Here is a 2,752-nt window from a genome sequence, read left to right as displayed (position 1 = left end):
AAAAAAACAGCTACATAATGACATGAAGTATAATAAAAACATCAACTTTCCAATGTGATATTTGGTTAAACAATTACCAGGACCCATGATATAGAATCTTTGTGCATTAAAATTTAAATAGCCAACATTGGAGAATACAACACATTTCCAAATGTGAATTGTACATTCCTAATAATGATAAACATATCCCAAAAATTCTCAAACTTGATAATGTAGATAGAAAATAGGAAGAGAGAAGCCTAATATGTCTCAGGAATTGTTTTTTAAATTTGTCGATTGGGTCTTACATTTAAAATGATAGATCGAGTGCATCTGATTTACAAAAGCCCATATTTTATATTTTTTCTGATATTTTAGACATACTCTTACACTAGAAATATTTCTGTGTGTAGAAATTATAAAGTTCAATTTTTAGTAGTGTTGTCTCACATAGTATACATACATATCTTATTATTTTCCCTTTTTATAGTCAGAAAAAGGTTAATAGTATACAATATTCATATTTTGTTACTATAAATATTTCATGTTTTAAGTTGTCTGCATTGATAGATATCTGTGTACATGTCTATTTAGATACGTGTATGAATATATACCTATATATAATGTATATGGCAAAGATTAAAATGTGTTAGAACAGTACTTATTCCAAACACACTTTCATAAAATTCACAAGGTTACATATTACGGAAGATATTTGAAAGCATAAGTTCATAAATACAGGAATTTCTTGTGCTCTGATGTTTCTCTGGAATATACAAGATGATCTTTGACATGGTCTAGGGACCCCGTGACTCCACATCTTTGAACCGGCACCTCAGCCACCATAGCACCGAAAGACAGGCCTTTTTGAATTTACTGTTTCCCACAATCAGGACATATGAGTGGCCTGAAGGAAAAGCAATTCCAGCAGTTTGGCAAAATGAAATGATCAGACTTTTGTCCAGAAACTCAGAGCTCCAAACTTGTACAAGAAATGACAGGAAATATGTGATATAAAGTAGCAAGAAGGCGATCACAGTTTTCAAGGCTTTCACGTGGATCGTGGTGCTGGTGTCCCTGAGCTCCCTGGCATTGTGCTGCATCTTCTTCAGATGTTTCCAGAGAGAGAAAATTAGCAGGAGAAAGGGTGTCACAGACACAGTAAATGGTATGAATGTGAACATAGTGTTGGTGAATAAAAGAAGTGTGGAAAATACTGAAGGATTGCGTGAACTATAATGAAAAGTCCTATTTCCTTTGTATCTGTCAATCCAGACATCAAGGTATGTGTTCAACAGCACAATATTTAAAAACAAGAGGAACCAAGATATCAGCAGTGTCACTGAAACCACCTTTTCAATTCTCCACTTCAGATAGAGAAAAAATGAGTTAGAAAAATTGGCTATCTTAAGAAAATAAAAAATGCAAAGGCTTGTAGCAAGCCAGATGCTGAAATGATTAATTATTGTCCAGGTAAAATAAATCCTTTTTAAACTTTCTCCAGTCCTTACCAAGGCAGGTGTGCACTCACGGACACACATACTCTTGCATAAACACACGTTTATTTAGACCTAAATCTCCTTTATTTTGTTATTATTAAAACTTCGTCCCGGGGTTTCATAAATTGACTTCCAGACCACTCACATATAATCGAATCAAGCCTTTATTGAAACACACCAGTGGTGACTGACCAGAACATAAAGCTGTTCCCCTGATCAGCCCCCAAGCAATTGCAAGGGTGCTTCTTATAAGCCTGAAAAATACAAAAGGGATGTTTGGGGGTCCAGCCAATGCAACTAAGCCAAGTTACAAAAGCAGGAGAGTGCAGTCAGGCGGAGGGACACTTAGCCAATCACAATTAGCCAAGTCACCCCAGTTCCAGAAACAGAGCCCTGTAACGCTAGTTACAGAAACAATGCCCCATTAGGTAGTTCCATGTTCTTAAAGGTTTCTATAGCAAAAGGAAAGGGACATCTTGCCCTGACCATGACCTTTCTACTTGGCATGGTTTATTTTTACAAAATGGAGTTACTAAACAAAATGGAATCACTTTGTGCCGCAAGGGGGCGCAAAATTGTGATGTATGCAGTGGAGGGGAGAAATAAAGGATGTCCAGTGCTTCTGCCCCTTTCAGTGTTTTATTCACTCAAATTACTCAATACGGTTTCACTCTACAGGTTCTTAATTTAAAAAAAAAAATGACAATCCTTAATGGCTAGGCAGTGCAATAGACATAATTAATTCACAGCAAACAATTCTAGATGAATTCTAAACACTGAAAAACACACTTAATCATGCCAGTCTAATGACAGACATTCCCTCTGCATGCTAAGTTCCAAAGTCTTAAGCCTTAGGCCTTATGTCCAGCAGATGCACACTCACTCAGACCACAGTGACCAGGTCCAGAACCAAGGCAGCTTTTCCTGGTGTGGAGTGGATGACCATTGAGGGTCATAGGGAGAAGTTGTGGCTCTCACCAAGGTCCAGATGAGGTGGTAGAGTTTGAGAGCGGTGAGGATCATGCAGAGGCTCAGGAAATGATGACAAGTGATGGGATGTCAGGTCCTCATCAGGCTCTCCAGCTCAAGTGCATCCTTGTTTCGGCTGGCTGAATTCCTGTTCATTTGCTCTATTATTTATACTAAATTTGGGGGCTTTTTGACCCCCCTTTCAATCCTTATCAGCTACCACCAGATTTCTCAGTGATATCATTTACTCTGGGGTCAGAAACATCTGGTCTGGTGGTCTCCACCCTGATCTTCTCACCTTACTC

General features: G+C 38.0%; 1 protein-coding gene across 1 annotated transcript; it reads right to left on the bottom strand.

The window, feature by feature from the left end:
• Positions 1-776: 776 nt before the first annotated feature.
• LOC144365066 (taste receptor type 2 member 14-like) lies at positions 777-1,520 on the bottom strand. Its single transcript, XM_078015858.1, has one exon. It carries the CDS (start codon positions 1,518-1,520, stop codon positions 777-779), a length of 744 nt encoding a protein of 247 aa, XP_077871984.1.
• Between the last annotated feature and the right edge of the window lie 1,232 nt (positions 1,521-2,752).

The sequence above is a fragment of the Ictidomys tridecemlineatus genome, chromosome 6 (assembly GCF_052094955.1).
Source record: "Ictidomys tridecemlineatus isolate mIctTri1 chromosome 6, mIctTri1.hap1, whole genome shotgun sequence".
NCBI classification, from domain to species: domain Eukaryota; kingdom Metazoa; phylum Chordata; class Mammalia; order Rodentia; family Sciuridae; genus Ictidomys; species Ictidomys tridecemlineatus.
Note: the sequence above shows the minus strand (reverse complement) of the source record. Positions and strands in the feature narration are given on the sequence as shown.